We start from the raw sequence: 18,491 nt of genomic DNA, 5'->3' as shown, positions 1-18,491 counted from the left end.
TCTGTGATCCACTTTCCTTCGAGCTGGCCTTCCAGAATCCTAATGCTATTGTTGTTTATGTTGCACAGAGTGGAGGGTTTAAGATTTCTTGGATTCAAGTCCTGACTTCCCCATTTACTGTGTGATCCTCATTGTCTAAGTCTCCTCCCACGTAGAACGGGGCCGATTAGAAGAGAACCTGTGGTTACAAAGATTCAGGGACTTTATTCTTGTAAAGCCCTTAGAGCTGCCGCCTGGTGAATGTTCCAGGATTGTAACTATTGTTTCTATCATGTGCTTTGTCTACTACTGTTTTGAAGGAAGGGGTTTATGTGCTTAGTGTTTAATCATCTCCATCTTGTCTTGTTGATTATGTGTATAACCAGAGCCACCTGTGCTATTGTCAACTCACTAGCAATGAAGATGGTATTACATTTAAAAAAAAATTTTTTTAAACAATGAGCCATTTGTGCTTTCGTTAATTAGCTGGGCAAGCGACCACTGTCCCCTTCGCCTGTGCATTGCCTGTTGTTGGACATTGTTCTTGTTACACTGAGAGCCTCTGGAAAGGGCATTTGGTTACCAAATAAGACTTGAGACATCACGTTCCATCATGTTCTTGGTCCAGACGGCGTCGATCATCATTCAGAAGTATGAAGGTAGCTTTTCGTTAGCTCTCCCCACTGAAAAAATTATCAGACCGTCCAGATTCAGTAGCCCTCCCCACCTTCACCAGGTTTTCATGAGAAAGAACGTGATGGAAAGCTTGTTAGTGACATGTTTTTTGGCTTTATTGAAATTCTTTCTTACAAAAAGGTCTGGTCTGATGCATTTTGGGCCAGGCCTAATTTCCCTTAGTCCCTGAAACACAGATCCATGGTCATCTCCATGTCTTCCTACGTGGGTATGTAAACGAGTAGACTTTAATTTTTAAGGTTCAAATGCTTTTCAACATTGTTTTCATCTGACGTAGAACGAGACTCCCGTTTTCCCTAATGAAAAGCCCGAGAGAGTTACCCGGCTCCTCATCGGTGGAGAAATTGGACTCCTCGCCGGAACCGAGCTGGGAATTTATTCTGCTCAATGTGACAACTTTCCACCTGTAGTGTTTCCTAATGCAAACTTTGCAATGTGTTGAGCTACGTAGTAAAGAGTGCTATGTTTATATATGCGTACGTATATTGGCTCTGGAAAAAGATGCATGAGTACATGCGTGTTATGTAAACATAGCAGTCGGTCAGAAGGTTCTCGTCCTTAGGACATTAATGAGAAGCAAGCGCAATGTAAGCGAGAATGAACGACCGAGGGCACGTACCCGCTTAGCCGTCAGCCGGGAGCTTTGCTGTCCTACACCAGGAGGGGCCCAGGCCCCACTCTGCCCGGGCAGGCCGGCGCCCACCTGACTTGACAGGTGATCGTGCGTCCGAGCCTGTGAGTCTGTAATTCCCCACGGTGAGATGGGTCTGTGCTCACGTGCCACCGTGTAGCGCCCCTAATTCTAGGACAAGAACCCAGTTCAACCTCCTCCGTGTGTAAAAATCAGGCTATGATCTCCCTGTCACTAGGAGGGGAGTGCAGACGATGAATCCGCAGGGGCCCGAGGCCCCTCACCCTTCCTGGAGGTTACAGGGATTCTCACTTCCTCCCACCCCCGTAGGATGCACCAGGGCGTGTGTTTTCCTGACCACAGACTCACCCCGGAAGAGGCTTGGGAGGTGCAGTATCCTCACCTCCAAAGGGCTCTGAGACGCAGGCGACCTGGCTCGATCCTGACTGCCTGGGCACGGAGCATCGGGCTCGGTTAACACGGGCGGCTCCCATGTCACCCTCCAAACCATCCCCCTACGCAGATGCTCTGCCTGGACGCCAGTCACATCCAATCCTGTGCTCACGCACTGTGGGTTCCAGAGCGCGCAACTTTCTAGTCACACGTCTTGCGCCCAAGCTTCTCGCTCAGGGCCAGGAAAGACACGTTAAGGTTCAGCTGGGAACACAGACTCTGTCATTCTGTCTTCTGACTTGTGGGCCAGGGGAAGGGCCAGTTAAGTGCTGCCTGGAGGTAAGGTCTTCCCCGGACTGACATGCCTTGGACCAACACAGCAAAGTGGATAAATGAATTTAGCACCCAAGATAGCGTTTGGCACACCATGGTAGTCGTTCAATGTTAGTTTCATTCCCCGTCTCCAAATCTAGCTGGATTCCTCGGGGGGACTTGCATGTCCTTCTCGCTCCTACAGCTGGTGTCCCCGTGTGTCACGTCCCCAGACTAACACATGGTGTGCAGAGGCAGAGAGAAGAGGGGGAGACGCGTCATTCAGTGTTGCCTCTTGCTGGAGAGGAAGATAAACTCTTGGCCTAACTGAGGTTTGGGAACTATCTGAAGAGTGAATGATCCCTAATATCTCTCATCTCCACTGAGGCACTTGTCTTGACACATTCTCAGCATCCATCTGCAGCTAACAGACCCAGGGGAGCACGGCTACTGGGGCCCGATGCACAAGTTCGGAAGGCTGGGCAAAGTCGCGAGCCTGCTGACCGGGGCTCCCCATGCAGGAACCCTGGTGGGAGGGAGGGACGGTCAGTAGATCCAGAGTCACACTTTGGAGCAGTCGTCCAAGAGGAGAATGTCGACAGGCCCCCACGGCCCTGGGAAAGGGGGCTGGGGGCAGCGGGGTGCTAGACTGGGCAGGGCAGGGCGGTCCTCAGGTGGCCCTGAGCCATGTCCCCACCCCAGGGACGGGGAAGGAGGCTTGGTGCAGGGCCCCAGCCTCAGGCTGTGCCCGTTTTCAGTATCTATTGCACGTCACCCCCGCATCCTCGGCATGACCACAGTTTGTCACCCCCCACTTGGAGAAGTTGCAGCGGAAGATGGTGTCTTCTGTGCCCTTGCAGGCGACGTCGTCCATCCAAATCCTGCCTGTGCCTGCAGAGACAAGGCAACAGAGTCTCTCAGCGGGGCGCAGGGGACCAGGGAGGGGAGAAGGGGGAGCACGACTGTGTCTGCCCTTGACCGGGTTGGCCTTGGCTCTGCTGGCCCAGCTCGAATCTGGGGCCTTCCAGCTGCCCTCTCCACCCCACGAAAACCCCATACTTATTTCTAGGTTCAGTTTCTTGAGGACAGAATCCCCATAATCCATGGTGATGCTGGTAGTGTCTACAACTGACTTCTGCATGTCAGGCATCTTACACGTACTTGCTTCCTCTGTCCTCACCATGGTGCTGTGAGGTAGGTATTCATAAACCCATTTTATAGATGGGAAAACTGAGGCACAGAGAGCAACGGTGCAAGGTCGCTCAGCGTGTAAGGCACAGAGTCTGAACCCGAACCCAAGTCTTGCTGCCTCCGGGGCCCGTGCTTTGTGTGGGACGCTGCACAGTGTTTGAGATGCACTATCCCTCGGTGTTGTCAGGCAGGACCTAACCAGAGGGACAAAGTCACACAGATCCCGGACTGTCCTGGTGCCCCAGAGCCAAGCCTGTCAGACCCAGCATCGCTGCTGATCTTCTGAGGGTTAAAGCAGCTGGGCTCATTCTGTCACCCCAGCAAAACAGTGGCTCTGGAACGGCAAGGGAGCCGGAATTCCACAGTAAAAGCAGACATAGATTTAAGGATACACAGGAGCATCCCTAAACCATAGTAATGAGGTTAGTTCTCTACACACAAGGTCCCTGAGATGATCCGTTTGACAGCTTTCCCTGCAGCCAGCCCTGTTAACCCAGCTCCTAAGGGACCAACCAGCTGGTGTGATGGTGCCAGGCAGGGGCCCTGCTGCTTTCGTGGGTTCCCCGGGTTTGCACCTGAGCCTACAAGGCACCCACTCGGCACTGAGGTCGCTCAGTGAACACCAGGGGGACCGGGCAGCTGGGCAGCCCCCGAGAGTGAATGGAGAGGACTTGTCTAGGGTGAGAGGGGCCAGCAGAAAGGGGAGTGGGCTGCACAGACGTCACCGCGAGGCCCCACTGAAGAGCTGGCAGGGTCATCGCCCGTGGTTCTCATGGGCTCTCTGGGCTGATGGCTGTGCCTGGCCCCAGATGGTGGGAGCCCATTCAGAAGCCCCCTGGAAGGATCCCTGAGCCCCAGGGGTCCCACGGAAGCAGGGCTGGAGCCTCACCACTCAAAGTGAGGTGTTGGACCCATGGCATCGGTGTCACTGGGAGTGTGTTAGAACCGCAGGACCTCGGGGCCTGCCCGAGCCCTCCCGAGCCGGCATCTCCATCTCAGCAGAGTGGCCCAGTAGGGCAGCCCGGGCGCTGGTCGGGAGCAAGAGCAGGGCCGTGTAGCAGGACACGCCTCGGTTCAAGTCTCTACCATCTGGGGCCACCATGCCAGTTTGCAATCTGGGAGGGGCTTCCCAGGGGGCGGGGCTCCCGGCGCCAAAACAGGAAAAGCTCCGGGCAAACCAGGATGGCCGGTCACCCCAGCACCTCACCTGTTAGGGCTGTGACCTGGCACCAAAAAGCACAGGGTTAAGGGTCATCAACCGGGTTCCAGCATCTCCGGCTGTGTCACCCTGAGCAGGTCAGTGAGGTAAGCAACTCGTGCACGGGAAAGAAAGGGCTTTGACGTCTACCCAAGCCTGTGGAAGAGGAGCTCTGTGCAGCCGGACAGCCTCTCCTGCACGGCAGAATCGTCAGGGCCACCAAAGCCTTGGACTGTGTCATTCGCTCCTGCCTTGCACGGGTGAATCCCTTACAAAGACTGTCCAGGGAACACCTCAGCCTGCTCACCGCTGACCGAATCTACCACGGGCTCTAAGTGGCTTCGGTGTCTTTTTGTTATGTAGGGATTTTCAGCATCTTTTGTCATGGGATTGCCATGGAGTGAATTTGGGGACAGAGCAGGGAGGGGCGGCCTCCTTCCGCTGCCTTCTTGGACGTTGTCCCTTCTCCAGAGCCTGCTCCTGGCCTGGGCAGCTGAGGCTCTTACACAATAAGCCCTTTGAGGCAGAGAGCAATCATTTGCAGATTAAACGTCTCCTGGAAAACACATCGGTTTACAAATTACCCAGGAAGAGGCTGCAGGCCCAAGAGCTCTGTGGGATTAGTCACACCCAAAGCAAATACAGGAGAATGACAAAGAAGGAACAGCCCAAGGTCACCCAGCCCAAATGCGCATATAGGATCTCGAAACTCAACTCTAGCTGCGGTGTAGGCAGGGAGTTCTGGCTAATGTCCCGTCATGGATGGGTCAGTAAAATGGAACAGGGTCATTCAGTGAGCAACACTGAATCTCTGCAGTGACAATAGCAGCATGGGCGTCACTGAAGGAGAACTTATCCAACACACCCTCTCTGCTCCTCACACCATGTCTCAGAGGCTAGACTCCGCCAGCTGCAGGTACCAATCGTTGCGTGAGCTTCAGAACTGACATCGGATTGCTCCCAGTGGGGCCCGAGGACCAGAAATGCAGAGTCTGGGGCCCCACGTGGACCCGCATCAGCACCTGCATCCTAACAAGGTCCCGGGACGGGCCAGGCACTTGCTCATCTGGCTCAGGTTAGATCTGTGCTTCCACAGGGCTGTCTTTTCAGCTATGCGACAAAGCCCCGTCAGGCAAGCAGGGAGGGTCCTACGCTCCCCGTTTCACAGATGAGAAAAATGAAGCAAAGATGCCGTTTTATCTAGAGGAGGCCACGCTGAGACCAGAGCCCAGGCTGCCTGGTGCCGGCGGTACTAGGAGCCGTGTGAAACGGATGCTGCTTGGGTGAGTGTAGATTTTATTTTAGCCATTTCACTCATTCGTTCCACAAATAACTCAGGGCCTCTTGGGGGCTCAGGACTATTACGAATGTTTGGAACATTTCAGTGAACAAAAAAAGACAAAACAAAAGCAAAAAAAATCTCTGCCTCACCGAGCGAATGTTCTATATGTTTATTTAGAGTAATATTAATAGTAGGAATAAGTTATACTGAACCCTACAGGGTTCCTTCTGGGCCTCTCGGGCAGGCAGGACAGATATTTATTAATAATAGATGTTCACAGAAGAAAACTGAGGCCCCAGAAAGACTGAATGGCGTGACTAGTGTCCCGTAACTACTGAGCAGAAGAGGCCACGACTCGGCCTCTGATGCCCGGCCAGCCCAGTCCTTGCTCCTTACGCAACAAAGTCTACAGCCCACAGCACGTGACACTAAGCCAGGCAGTGGCAAACTGTGGGCCAAATCTGGCCCCATGCCTGTTTTTGTAAATAAAGTTTTATTGGAACATGGCCCCACTGTTTGGATATTGTCTATGGTTGCTTTCCTGCTACAACTACAGAAATGAGTAGCTGTGACAGAGACCACCTGGCCCACAAAACTTAAAATACCTACTATCTGGCCCTTTACCCAAAATGTTGGCTGAGCCTTGCACTGAGCCATCTCCCAGTACTGGAGTCTTAGCTTAGAAAAAGGGGCAAAAAATGGTAATAATGATACAGTTATTAATAGAAGTGAACACTCCCAACCCTCCACCACCCACTCTGCCCTACAAATTTGTCTGATGCCCACCCATCCTTACCTCCTGTCTGTCTGTCCGTCTCACTGGGAGATGTTCCCTGCTGGTCTGAGGCCATTCCCCTGCCCCCATTCCCCTGTGCTAGATCCCACTCCCACCCGTGACCTCTAGAACCCACTCCCGCCATCACCCCTCCACCTCCGCATTTGCGTCGCTCCCTCTGCAACGCCTCCTGGACCAATTCAAAATTTAAAACATCTTCAAGGCTCTCCCATTTGGGTCTTTCCTTGTTTTTCCCCAGAGAAACAGATAATTTGATTACCAAGCCCTGTCCAGGAAAAATTTTATGGTGCCAGACCCCTGGGAGAACTGCCAGGGATTGGGGACATCTTATGTTACACTGGGCAGGACTCGGGTCAGGCAGACACTGGGATTCCTTCCTCCCTCCCTCCCTTCCTTTATCCAGTTCCAATTATGTCCCAAGCATAGTGTTGGGTTGGGAACTATAAGCTAAAGCCCTCAAGATGTTTGCAAATATGTCATCGACCAGGAGAGCACAAGAGGTGCTATGACAGAGCAGTGCACAGAGAACACTGTGGGGGCAGAGATGAGGGGTGCTCGCATCACGGGGAGAGGATGGAATAGCCAGAGAGCTTCCCTCCCCAGACAATAACTGGGCTGACTTTAAAAGCTAAGTAGGAGTTCCCTGGCTGGAGAGGGAGGGAAAGGCCTTCCAGCGGGAGGATGGCATGTGAGAAGATGAGACAGCGTTATCCGTGCCCCAAGGACCACAGCAGATGCACAGGACAGGACAGCGTGACAATGTGCGGGGTGGGCAGTGGGTTGGTGAAGAAAGGCCTTGGGTGTGGAGCTCAGGAACCAAACTTGGTCCTGAGAACAAGATGCACTGAAGATCCAGGCAGGGAGTGACCAGAAAGAGCCCCAGCAGCACGAGGAAGAAGACCACAGGAGCCAGCCTGCAGGGGCGGTGGCTGTAGCAGGGTAGCTCGTGGAGGATCAGAGCCTCGCTCGCTACACCCACTTCCATGACACCCACCTCCACCCGACACCCGCAGAGAAGCGGGCCCACAGTGCCTGCACTGAGCTAATTGCTTGACATGCAGGGTCCCATTCAACAATTGCAATAATTCTTACACACGGGAGAACTGAAGCTTAGCTTAGCCGGCCAGTAAGCAGCCCCGGGATTCTGCCGTGGGGGGCTTGAGTCCAGAGCCTGGGCTCACCCCATGGCTCACCCCATGGCTCACCCCATCCAAGCAGGAGTGGGGCGGGCACAGGTGAGTAGGACGCCGGGGGCTGTGGGGGATGGCCATCCATGGCTCAGCCGCTGCCAGGAGACGTGGCCTCTCCTCCCCTCAGCCCCACGGCTGCTGCAGCCTCAGAGCCCTGAGCACACTGCCGAGAATCCCCCTCTAAACTGCGCGTGCCGTGCTCAGCGCCGGGTTTGTCGGCTCTGTCCCCCAGCCTTGCACCCCGCGCCTGGCCCACGGAAGGTGCCCGGAAACTGCTTGCGGAGAGAAGGAAGAGACGGTGGGTGCAGCCTGGGCTGGCAGAGAGGGCACCAGGTGGCCGTGGCTGTGCCAGGCCTGTCCTGCCCGGGCCCCCATGTCCCTCTGTGCACCGTTAGTGACACCTGGCCTGCCTTCTAGCCAAGGTCGTGTACAGCACATGAGTGAGATCAGTGCACTATGTTGGGGACATAATGGTGCAATTTTTTTCCAAAAAATGTTTCACTTCCATTTAAGTTACTCAACCTCTCTGTGCCTCGGTTTCCTCATGTGCAAGTGTTAAGTAGTAACAAAACCATGGCAGAGACAAGAGAGAACTTACAGAGACTTGAAGAGCCGGTGGGCAGGAGACCAGACCTGCGCCGGAGACAGGACAGTGGGAGCCAGGACCAGCACGGGGAACAGACAAGACGGAGAAGGAAGAATGTTCTAATAATCAGAACTGTCTGAAGACAACTGGAGACAGTTGCCTGGGGGACAGCAAGTTCCCACTGCAGAAGTAGCGGGGGCCAGGCCAGGTGACACTTGGCAGAATCGTAGTCGAGGGGACTCAGGCTTTGAAGGGGGCCCCGTCCTAGGATCCGGAGCCTTACCTTGCCCGAACCGGGCCGTCCGGTACACCTCCTCCACGCCGCGGAAGCCCAGCATGCGGCACACCACGTCCCCGTCCTTCTTGTCCCAGCCGTCGTCGCACACGGTGCCCCAGCGCCGGTCGTGGTACACCTCCACACGGCCCTCGTGCGGGCCCGAGCCGTTCACCAGGCGGATCAGCATCGGGGCCTCCACGACACCTGCGGGAGCAGTGACCGTCACTGCCCAGCTCTGGCACAGCGGGGCCGCCCTGGGACCTCCTCGGACTCCCCTCCACCCCCGGGAAGGAGGGCAGAGAGGCTGGGGCTCCAGCCAGGGTAGGACCTGGGCCCCTAAATCACCCTGTGTCCCTCCTGCCCTCTGTCAGCCTCCCCCACTCCCCACCTTTTTTTTTTCAAGAGCTTTTTTCAAAGAGCAGTTTTAGGTTCACAGCAAAGTCGGAAGGCACAGAGAGGCCCCGTGCACCCCCCACCCCCACAAGCACAGCCTCCCCACTGTCAGCAGCCCCCAGAGTGGAGCATTTGGTGCCATCGCTGAACCTACACCAACATGTCACTGTCACCCAAAGCCCAGAGTTTACACCAGGGCTCCCTCCTGGTGTTGTGCGTTCTGTGCCTTTGGACAGATGTATAATGATGTGACTTCATCATTACAGAATCCTACAGAACATTCTCACTGCCCTGAAAATCCTCTGAGCTTCCTTTCTCCCTCCATTCCTCCCCTGACCGGCAGCAACCCCTGATCTTTTACTGTCTCCACACTTTCGCCTTCCCCACAATGTCGTGCAGTTGGACTCATACAGAAAGGAGCCTTTTTCGTTGGCTTCTTTGACTTAGTGCTATGCATTTACGTTTCATCTGCAACTTTTCATGGCTGAGCTTCCTCACTTGGTAAGATATTGGAGTGGTCAGTGGGTCTGGAGTCTGGCCGCACTTCAAGGTCATTAGGAACGCCAGATCCTGGGACAGCTCAGACCGACTGCATCAGTCTTGGTGGCAGCAGGCAGGGGTCTGGATCTTTCCAAGTACGCCAGGTGATTCGGAGGGAACTGGCCTGTGGACAAGTGTTTGGGAGAGCTGGACTCGGTGACCAGTGAGGCTCCTTCCAGCTTCAACCCTCGGGGACTCCAAGGCCAGGGAAGAGGTCAAGATCGTTGTTTTTTGCAGCCAGAAACCACCCAGAACATGAGGGTGGGGGTGGCGGACGCTGAACTGTGACCTGGGTGATAAATGGGTCACACAGTACAGGAAAACCCCTCGTGAACTGCCAGAGAGAACAGCAAACCCACCAGAGTGCTGCTCCCAGCAGGCGCTGCACCCCTGCACTTTTCTTTTATCTGGCAAGGTGGGCTGGGGACTCCCCCTTCCAACGGCTGTGCCTTGGCAAAGACCTTCCCCCGCCCCTGCGGGAGATGGCAGCCTGACATCTGTGCCCATGAGAAAGGAGAGAACTCAGAACGAGCCACGTGCCTGGGCTAGGGAAACCCCAGAATGTTCTGCGCAGGGGACCAAGGAACCACACCGTCCCCAAGATGCTGGAAGACTTCAGCATGACGACTTTGAAAGCCCCTGTCACTATTTAGTGCATCGGCTGTGGATCCTTCAGCCCTGACCGGGTAGATGACCCTTCTCCCCGTACAGACTGACTGCAAACGCAGCCTCCTGCAGGCTGTCAAAAACCAGGCGGAGGATGAACAAGAGAACATAAAAATCCTGGAGAAGGAGAGCGTGGAGAGAGATCGGAGTCCAGAGGCTGGGCTGACACGCAGAGACTCCCTGGGAGCCGTCGGGACAAGCCAGCCTGGAGCCGGCAACATCCCGAGGGGCCAGCTGCCGTGTGTGGGCCCTGGGGGGACCGAGGCTGAGCCATCAGCCCTGGCTTCTCACAGACCCCCTCTGCCCGCACCATGTCACGTGGCAGTGGCCAGGCCACAGCAGGAGGCCCAGAACAGAAGCCGCAGTGTGGGGTCAGTGAGCAGGGCCAGCGGTGGCAGGAGAATGCCGCAGGTCCCAGCCGGCCAGCCTGCGCTCACTCTGAGCTCTGGCTTTTTACCCAAATAAGCGACCGAGGGTCTGCTGGAAAGCTGTGGACACACACGTGACCAAAGTCTCTGCCCGCATGGAGCCGTCGTTCTAGGGGGAGCCTAGCAGTAAGGTGAGTAAGCAAACAAAAGCCACAGCCGTGGCCAAGCAGCGGTGAGGGCACAGGGGGGAATGGGGGACAGGGGCTTGAGTGGAGGGCGAGGGCGGGCGCCCCTTGGATGGAGACCTAAGTGCTAAGGAAGGACACGGACTCCCCACCTCACAAGAACCCCTCTCTGGCCTAAGCTTTTCCTGTCCTATAGATCTCAGCTTACATGTCCCTTCTCCCAAAAAGCCTTGCCTAGTCCCCACACCTGAGGGGGGGGTGTCCCTTCTAGGGACATATACTTTTCCTTCATATCATTATTGCCTCTTTGCCATCTTGGGACACGGGGAGCAGCCCCCCCAGGAATCACGTGCCTGATACAGTCGGTGCCTGGTGCGCCGAGGTGCCCGGACGAACTCAGCCAATGACGGGGACCCAGGCGGGCAGGTGCTGTCTGGAGGACACATCTCCCCAGAGTCCAGGGCTTTGGGCTCCTCACTACGTCACAGCCCTTCTAGTCACTCGCTTGCTGGCTTCTCCTTGTGACATGGCTCTGGGTTCTGCACCCAGAGCTCAGCCTGTGGGTATGATGACCACACGTTCCAAATGACAGAACAGGGACGTGGTCTGTCATATGGTTATGGTGGGTGCTGGAGGAAGTCTGGGAAATGTCATTTGGAGGCTGAAATGTTGAAATTCCCAGGAGGTTTCAATGTATGTGGAATGACAGAAGAATATTTGGAAACAGGACAACTTTAAAAAATGTAAAACACATGGTAACCATCATGACGGGACTCAGAGTATCAACAGCAAGGTCCTGGCCCTGAGGACTCCCATGGTCCCCTAGTGGGGACCCCCCGCACCAGGACCACGTTGATCTCAGGGCTGACAAGTGCCCAGGAGGGGGGAAAAGAACCAGTGAACACCTGGCTGAAGCTGGAAGAGGCACCACCCACCAGACCCCAGTGTCGGTTCATCGGGCACGGGAGCCTGCTCCTCGTCACTTGTCCCCAGACCCAGGGCTCCCCGCCATGGGGCAGCACCGCCTGCCCAAAGGGGACAAAATGATCCTGGAAGCCGCATCATCTCCCCTGGACTCATGCAAATCTGACGGCACATTTTGTTCTAGCTCTGCCTTGCAGAGCATGGCCCCAAGCTGCAGTCCTTTGCATCCTCCCTGCACCCCCGACAAAAATCTCAGCTGCTGCAACCTCTGTGGGAAACCACAGACTGAGGTTTGATCTACTTATGACATAGACTGCCCCGATTCAGGAACTTGGACCGTCCGAGGGGCTGTTCCACCAACAGTGTCTGTGGCCTCCTTTGCCCTGAAGAGCTATGGGGGTGACAGGCAGGAGCCTTCCCCAGGCCTGAGCAATGTTGCCACCTCTAGCAACGCACTCGGGGAATCGCCAAACACCCTCCACCAGCGACCCCCTCTCCATCCCGAGAAGGAGTCACGACTTGTTTAGAGGTTTAGGTTTCTGCGGGCAGAGGGTTTAAACTCTGCCTTTTCCCAGCAGTTTCTGCCCCAGGGCAAAGCTTTCCCACCAAGCAACCAACCACGCTCGCTCAGGAATGCTCTCGGCCTGCTATGCGTCAGCCCCTACTTAACCAGACGGGTGCCTGAGAGGTGACCTCAGCCTGGTTTGCGACCCCCCTACCCCTCAGGACACTTCTTGTTAGTCCAGGGAGCTCAGATGCCCCGCCAGGGTGGTCCCTGCAGGGCATTGGGGCTCCTTGCTCGTGACAGCGGAGGAAAACGGGAGGCAGGTTCCTGACTGTCTGAAACTCAGGCCTCTGGTGACAGGGGGACAGTCCAGTGAGGGGGCAAATGGCGAGGACACTCACGATGAACGACAGGACCCAGGCTTCCAACGCTGCAGCCACTTCCCCTAATAACACTGACCGGGAGGCTCTCGTGGAAAATCCTTCCTGAGCAAACGGAGGTCAGCAAGCCCTGCCCCCCGACTGCGCTCTGCCTGTCCACGTGCCCACAGTTTACAAGATGAGAGGATGGTACTGACTGCAAGGCTGGCCCCACTGGCTTTGGGCACACACGGCTCCAGCACATTCCACCTCTTGGCTGGAGAGCCCGAGCTTAAGGGAAACCGAGTGGCTGTTCCTCACCCAAAAAAGGGAGGCCAGGTGGAGGCTGTTTGAACTTGACAGCTTGTCCCAATCCTCAGCCCACAAGTCTCGGGCCGGGCTCTCCTTGCACCCCCACCCCGCCCCCCACAGCAGGGACACCCAGATGTCCACAGGGCTGGGTCTCTATTCCTCTTTGCCCTGCTGGCCCAGAATCGGGGAACCCTGGGCCCTACAACACCCTATGGCAAAGGGTCTCCCCTTTTGTACGGAGAAGCAGACAGGGAAAGGTGCTTCCAAATCAAAGTCCAGACCAGAAGCCTCACTGCCTGGTCTTGCTGTGTAACCGGAGGAGAGAAAAGTGACGAGTGACGACTGACAGTGACGTGTGTGAACCCAGGGCAGGAGACTGGGCCCGTCTAGCTGGGCGGCCTCCCGCCGTCTCCCGGATCAAGGGACTCATCGCTTCAGCCACAAGCTTTCTGCAGCATCAGTGTTTTTAACCTCTGCGTGGGGCTTTCTGCCTCGCTGCAGCCCAGGCCACAGGACCCCTCCCCACTGCCCAGGCCACCCTGGGACCAACCTGTGGCCCTCCCTCAGCCACCCTCCTGCAGCAGGCCCCGGATCTCTCAGACCCTGACCCGGTTCCCCAGTGGAGAGGGCGGGGCCGGGTCACAGAGAGGAACGTGCTGTGGCCCCGGACCAGGAAGCTGTTGTTCTCCGAGGCCAGCACCCGCAGCAGCTTCCATCAGCCTAGTTGTGGGCGACAGATGTCCCATCACTTAGTGCTTGGAGCTGCTTTTAAGTAATTGTGACACAGTCTTTGGGCTGTCCAATGACCACAAATGACAGAGCAGCATAAAATTTGCCAGCTGGCAGAGACCTGAAGATGATGCAATCCGCGCTCTTCACGTGGCACCCGCGGGAGCAGAGGCCCAGAGAGGGGACATGCCTCACCACGTCACCCCACAGCTGGTAGAAGAGCTGGGGCCTGAACCTGAGACCTAACCCCTGGGCCAGTTCTCCATCTACACCCCCCTTTCTTTCCAGGGTCCTTCACTCTTCATAAGATCTCTGAGCAGGGCCCACTAACCTGCTTCCCGGCTTCGATGCGAGACGCCATTTGATGCGGCAGTTACATGAAAAGCAATGACTTTGACCCTGGAACCGCAATGCTTCTACCTACGAGTCACCAAGACGGGAGGGACTGTGAACCTGGCTCCTGCTGAGTCTGCATTTCACAATGAACATGTCAGTGATTCCAGGCAGGGGAAGGAAAACCCAGCCTGAGCTTTTGAAGAAAATAATAATATTCACCGAAGTCCAGGGTGATTCTACTTCCTGTGCACAGATTTGGACACCGAAAATGCATCATCGGTATGAGTTCGTTACACATGTCTTTGTCAATGTCTGTGTTTCTTTTTCTGTTACTCATTTATTTACCCAGCAGAGGCACGTCTGGAATCCCGACCACATTCCAGGGTTGCACTAGGCCTGAGGACACAGGGACAAATAAGTGTTGTCTTTGCCCTTGCGTCACTGAAATGAACCAACGGCTTAAAATGGATAAGAAAGACCACGGAATGCCACAGTTGGCAGAGAACTCAAGGACTCCCAAGGCCAAACCCTGCATTTGAAGAAGAGGAAACTGAGGTTGAGAGAGAGCATAAGCCACTGTTCCCGGGATGCCAGATCCCTGTCGTTCTAGCCCCTGCTCCCTCCCACGCCGGCCACTTTCAGCGAGAAGCCATAACACCGAGAAAAGCTGGTCTGAGGTTACAGCAGCAGGCCCCGGGGGAGGCAGGCTGGCACCCTCAGACCAGCCGAGCTACTCGAGAAAAGCTCTTGATCTGTGAGGGTCACGTGCACACACCCTGTTTTCCCTTAGGAAGAGAGAGCATGTCTCGTTTGTTCACGGCCCCTCAATACTTAACATCATGCCTGGCCGGCTGACAGCCTGAATACACGTTTGCAGAGTGCACGGCATGGAGGGCAACAGGTGGGTGGATGCATGACTTCGTTATCGGGCACGACCGGAATCTCCTTCTAAAGGCCTTGGGATTCCTGTCCCTCTCTGGCTCCAGTCTTAACCATCAGTGCCTGGCTGTTCAGAACGGGTGCTCTGGGTCCAGGTCCACCCCCAGGTCCCCCCAGCTCCCGGTGGGAGGGGCAGGAATGCTGCTGCCCCAGCCTGGAGACCGTGGAGTCAGCCCCACTGGAGAAGAGTCCCTATGGCGGTGGCTCCCGAACAGTGGCGGTGGCCTCGGATTCTGAACAACCTTCTCACTCCACCTCTGCAAAGCCCACAGGTATTATGAAACCTGGTCCTCCAAAGTCTCCTCAGGTGTCCTTACAAGAAACCCCCTTTACTTGATGTGACCGGGATGAGTCACTGGTCCTTGCCATCAGAAAAGCCCAAAGAGAGCACCCATGAATCCCACGCGCCCACCTACGGGCTGATCCGCTACTTGCCTCCTCGGCCCCAGGGGGGTTAGGGAATTGGGATGGAATCGAACACAGTTGTGGTGAGTCCTGGGAGGAGGAGACTCAAGAGGGTGGAAACAGGCTTGTTCTGGACTCAGAATCAGGATTGGGATCTGGCTCCACCACCGGCCAGATGTGACCTCTCCACACTGACCCTCTTATTGAAATGGGTATGATGGTGGCCGTTGGGGACAGCAAGGCGTCAAGGACTTGGCGCATCGCAGGCACCCATAGCCGTGAGCGCGGACCCCGGCCGCCCGGCAGTCTGCCCAGCAGCGCAGGGGAGCTCTGAGAGTCTCCAGGCGTCGCCGAGGACAGCTTGGACGCCAGCGGCCGAGTAGGATCGCATCCTTGAAAGCCTCTTTGTCCCCGTGGGGAGTGGGAGCAAAGTGCTCACAAGCCAGCTGGATTAGTCTCCTGACTTCCTCTGGGCTCCCCAGGGCTGCGCTCCTGGCTCCTCAGCATATTAGGGGAGGGAGACAAGGCTGGCCCCCGAGGCAGAAGACCGGCTCCTGCTGTCAGCAACTTTCTGCACAGGATGCAAACTGGATGTGACTCGCTAAGCAGGGCAGCTCTGGAATGGTCCGGGAATGCGGTGCGAGGGCTGAGGCCGCTCTCCGGCTCCCAGCGCAGGCCTTAGGAATCTTCCCGTATGTGGGGATTCTCCTCCCAAAACAGACGTTTCTTTGCTCTCTCTGCCTTGTAAATACTCACGCAGGACGGCAGGGGCCCGGGCAAAGCAGGCGGGGTCTTACCGGGAGCCCCGGAGCCCCAGAGCTGGAGGGCGCCTTGGACCCTGGCCGCGAGCTGTCCTCCCCCATTTCAAACACAGGAACCCTGTCCTCGCTGTGCCACGCCTGACAGCTGCTTGTCCTGCCGCAGGGAATGGAAGGGAACTTGGCAGGGTCTCTGGGGACTCTACTGCAGGATTTCAAAGCCAGCATCTGGTTTCATTTAGGAGACACTGGCATCCCTGGGTGTCCGCAGCGTGTTTTTATCTGATTACGCTCTCCCTCATCTTACACGGTGTGCTGTGGGTTTCACGGCTGTAACTGGGGAGTGAGAGGAGGAATGTCCTTCTCTTTCTCTCAGCAAGTGGCTTTATTCCTGGGAGGACCACTTAGCGGCCGGTAGCTACCACCTCTCAGAACCGCTTTCCAGGGCTGAGGTAACCTTGGCGCTGTCTACTGCCCGCAGGGCTCGTCGACACCTGGCTCGGAGCTGCCTCCAACAAAGCCAAGTCCTGGGCACTGCCCAGGAGAGAGTTCAAGTCACACATGAGCAGGGAGGAGAATCCAAGTCTGCCTACTGAGTTCCCCCGCGTCAGGCACTGTGCGGGGTGCTTCGCACATGCATTTTCTCGTGTGTTCTTCCCATCAGCTCCATGAGTTAGTTACTACGGCTCTCATTTAAGAGAAGAGAACACAGGCCCAGAGAAGTGCAGTACTGTGCCCAGGGTCACACAGGCTGCTACATGGCAGAGTCACAGAGAAAGAGCAAAGGCCTTTTATTTTCAAACCACAGAGCCGACTCCCAGGCTGAAGACTTAAGACAAATATTTACCAACAGCCCTCTCCAAATGCAAAGTGATTCTCATCTGTCTCACAGCAGCTTACATCCTTGGGCCGAAGGGACTGAGTCTTAGACTTAAAGCAGCGGTTCTGTCCCGACCGTATGTAGAAATCACCTGGGAAGCTCTGACACCCACCAGGGCGAGGGGCCAGCTCGGAACACTTCGCAGGTGATCTTAATGCACAGAAGCGCCGTCAGAGAGGACGGATCCGGGATCAAGCCCTGGCTACACGACTCCCCAAGTTGCTGGGCTTTGCGAGAAATGCATATAGATGTCACCTCTTCTTGGGAAGGTTCCCCTGACCCATGGCCCAAGATGTGCTCCCCACAGACGAGAAATATTGCACTGCAACTCCACCCCCAGGGGAAGCTCCGTGAAGGTGCAGCGTTCAGCATCCTTGTGGTTCTCGGTCTCGCCCCCTCTTGCAGACAGACGCACGTGGCAGCGCACAGCACATCGTGTGGCACGAACGAGCGGGTGAACGAATGGAAGGGCGGGGCTCACAGCACTTCGAGGGCTCTGAGAATGGAACCAATCACCGTATACCCCAGAGCCCGCTTGGCAGTGCACCAGAAGGGCCCTGAAGCCCAGGGAACTCTGCTTCTAAAGAAAAGCAGAGGAGAAAAAACCCACCCGAAGCCTGGAATATTACAGCTCCTCTATGTTTGTGTCCCCTGCCTCCCAGTCCCCCTGCCAAAGCAAAACAAGAGGGAAGAGAGGAGGTTGTGGAGCACAGAAATAAACACTTGGGGCTGGGAAAATAGGCTCTGATTTTCTGCAGCTGCAGAGTAGAGCCCCAGGGATAATTTGGACCATCTGCCCATTAAGGAAGTTGAACTTTCATTCTCTTGTAAAGAAAGAACTCCCCATGCCCCCAGCCAGCCGCAGCACGGGGGCTCTGCGGCCCCACCTTCCTGAGACCGAGGTGACACTGCTAAACGGGAAATGTGATCCATATGGGAAGGACAGGAGCCACCCCACAGCAAAATACGGAATTTCTGGTCCGGCTCTCCTGCAGGGCATTGCTTTCAAAGTGTGGTCTGGCCTGTGGGTGTGCGTTATAAAATGCCATTTCCTGATGGGAATCTGCCCTTAACTTAATGGGGTCCTTTGCGACTCTTCAAAGCACTTTTATTAGCCGGTCTCATGTGGTGTTTTCGGCCCTGCCCTAAGGTGGGTGGTGGGAGCCTCGTTTTATGGGGGACAAAGCTGAGACTCAGAGAAGGGAAGTGACTTTCTCTAGGTCACGTGATAAAGGGGCCACACCAGGCCCACACCGATGTTTCCACTGTCCTGTGTCCCTGACTGGGGTCACACAGGGTGCTCGGGACCTTGCTGGGCAGGAGCAACAGAGATATCTCCTGGGTTGTCATTGCTCTCGTGAGCCACACTGGACTTGTAACTGTGAACTCACTCCTTTGTCTCCCCAACTGTTTTATATTCTTTGGAAACTGGGAGTTTGTCTAATCTGATTTTGCTATTCCTGGCTGCCTGGTGTTCAATAAAAATGTGTCAGAGCGAATAATAAATGAAGAGTTTCCCTGCCCGGCCCTGCATGGGGAGCTCACCCCGCTGCAGGGGGAGGACGTCGTTAAGGCCCAGAAGCTCTGCCCAGAGCGGGGTTTGCAGGAACGTCCTGGGTGGACAAGCCAGTCCTTTTCCCCCCTTTTGCTCCCAGGCCTCT

At 55.8% G+C, this 18,491-nt stretch overlaps 1 protein-coding gene across 1 annotated transcript in view; it reads right to left on the bottom strand.

Moving 5' to 3' along the window:
• Positions 1-1,867: 1,867 nt before the first annotated feature.
• Positions 1,868-18,491, bottom strand: part of SCARA5 (scavenger receptor class A member 5) — an 86,986-nt gene continuing 70,362 nt past the window's right edge. Inside the window, exons 8-9 of the mRNA XM_069485097.1 lie at positions 8,538-8,735; positions 1,868-2,902 (exon numbers count right to left, since the gene is read on the bottom strand). Of these exons, the coding sequence (XP_069341198.1) occupies positions 2,766-2,902; positions 8,538-8,735 (335 nt within the window). The 3' untranslated portion in view covers positions 1,868-2,765. The remainder of the gene's footprint in view (positions 2,903-8,537; positions 8,736-18,491) is intronic.

The sequence above is a fragment of the Eulemur rufifrons genome, chromosome 12 (assembly GCF_041146395.1).
Source record: "Eulemur rufifrons isolate Redbay chromosome 12, OSU_ERuf_1, whole genome shotgun sequence".
NCBI lineage: Eukaryota > Metazoa > Chordata > Mammalia > Primates > Lemuridae > Eulemur > Eulemur rufifrons.
Note: the sequence above shows the minus strand (reverse complement) of the source record. Positions and strands in the feature narration are given on the sequence as shown.